General features: G+C 45.0%; 1 protein-coding gene across 1 annotated transcript in view; it reads right to left on the bottom strand.

Moving 5' to 3' along the window:
• Positions 1–1896, bottom strand: part of tysnd1 (trypsin like peroxisomal matrix peptidase 1) — a 3590-nt gene that overhangs the window by 1262 nt on the left and 432 nt on the right. The window contains 1 exon segment of the mRNA XM_032540799.1: positions 1017–1896. This exon segment is cut by the window's right edge and continues 42 nt beyond it. Coding sequence (XP_032396690.1) covers positions 1017–1896 — 880 coding nt within the window.

Raw genomic sequence — 1896 nt, 5'->3', positions numbered from 1 at the left:
AGCAAACATTACATATTTTGTGTTGTTTGGGCAAAATCACACACTGTAAACATTAGTTATTAAAAGGTCCTGAACCCACACAGGGCTGATAAAACCTCCGCCACACGTTACCAACGCTACACACCTTACACATGTACACATATATAAACACATGGTGTAGAATCACATATTTTGTGAAGATGCTAGATACTTTTCTCTGTGACACTTTCTGCTCTGAATGGGCCCAAGGTGATTGAGGGAGATGTCAATCAAAGACAATACATACAATGTACACAGTGTCCAGATCATGAGATGTGAAAACACCTGTGGCGAGTAAATCAAGGGTGAAAAGAACTTTCAAATGAAAGACATTAAATGAAACTGTTGACCCAAAATGAAAAAGTTAATCCAACCACCTGGACTACCAGTTTTGCTATATTTTTGGAGTTTAGGTTTGCAGCTGAAAATTACAACTGAACAGAAATGTCTCTTTGCAAATTTACATGAACCATATTAATGATAAATGACCAATCATGTGATAAAATGTTTTATCAAGAACTGCAGGCTAAATTCTTGTGACTTTGATAAGAAGCCCTATTCAGTTTTCCTGAAGCTTTAAGAACCATAAATGCAACTTAGTGTGTAGTGAGTTTTAGCTTTACAAATAACATTACTACTCATACTAATAACATTTATGATAGCTGTATTCCAATCAGGAGCGTCAGACCAAAGGTTGACCGATTAATCGTCCAATTTTTGGCATTTTTTACATAATCGGCCATATCACGTACAACACCCATATCGGTCAACCTCAATGTCAGACCCCTGGTACTGTGCATGCCACGGTGGCATACCAGCATCGCTTATAGGGACACAGAAATCGGACAGAGCCATCATTAATGTTGTGATTTCCACCGGTGGTTTTGCTGCTAAAAATATTCAAATGTTTGCTGTGATAAAGCATCTATTAAACATGTTTTAATGTCTTTTTGTTTGCCTTTCTGTACAGAGACATAGTGGTTAAGATGTGCTGTCACCTGTCCCTGTGATGGAACTTCAGGGTGACTGTTGACTTCCCGTTGACAACGTGGCGACAGGTCACAACCAGCTGAGAGGCAACAACGACCCCTGAGCCCCAGAACCGTCCACTGTCGACAAAGCACACAGTGGGGCATTTTACAGCTCTTGACTCATGGGCTGCGGTGGACATGAGGAGGTCTGCCTCTCCCGGATCGAGCCAAACATCACGGAGTGGATCTTGAGCTCTCATGCAGCAGATGATGTTCCTGAAGATCAGGTGGACGGAGCAGACTAGAGTGAGGCCTATCCACTCGTTTGCCTTCCAACCAAATGGAGACACGATCAGTCCAACAAGATGCACATTGCCTTTGCCTGTAACCGCAAACAACCCTCCACCTTCTGTGCCCGGCAAGCACCGAGCATCTGTGAGGATGACAGCGTTCTCCTCTCCGGTTAGATTGCTGATGATGCCCCGGCTGAGGGTGCTGATGAAGAGATCTAAGCAGAGGGAGCCAAAGGGTGAGCCACATGCAACAACAGGGCAGCCTTTCTGGAGAGATGCGCTGCTCCGCCAGGGTATAGTCCCTGCATTTGTGCTTCTGTCTGCCACACTTGTCTTGAGTACAGCGATCCAGCTCAGGAACTGGGCATCTCTGATCAGCCCCTCATCCTCTTCATCACCATGGAAACGCCACTGGTCAGCCTCTTGGAAAACTGCCTGGAAAGTCTGTTTGAACTCCAGGCAGTCCACCAGCATCAGCAACTCCGCTGCAACTTCCCGATGAAGTGTTGTTTTGCTTCTGGAGGGTGAGGAGGCTTCTCCCTGTGCAGACTGGTTGGAGTCCGAATATCGCTCAGTAGAAAAGCTAACACGGATTTTAAGTTTTTCACTGAAGC

Source organism: Etheostoma spectabile, chromosome 17 (genome assembly GCF_008692095.1).
Source record: "Etheostoma spectabile isolate EspeVRDwgs_2016 chromosome 17, UIUC_Espe_1.0, whole genome shotgun sequence".
NCBI lineage: Eukaryota > Metazoa > Chordata > Actinopteri > Perciformes > Percidae > Etheostoma > Etheostoma spectabile.
This window is presented reverse-complemented; position numbering and strand designations above follow the sequence as displayed.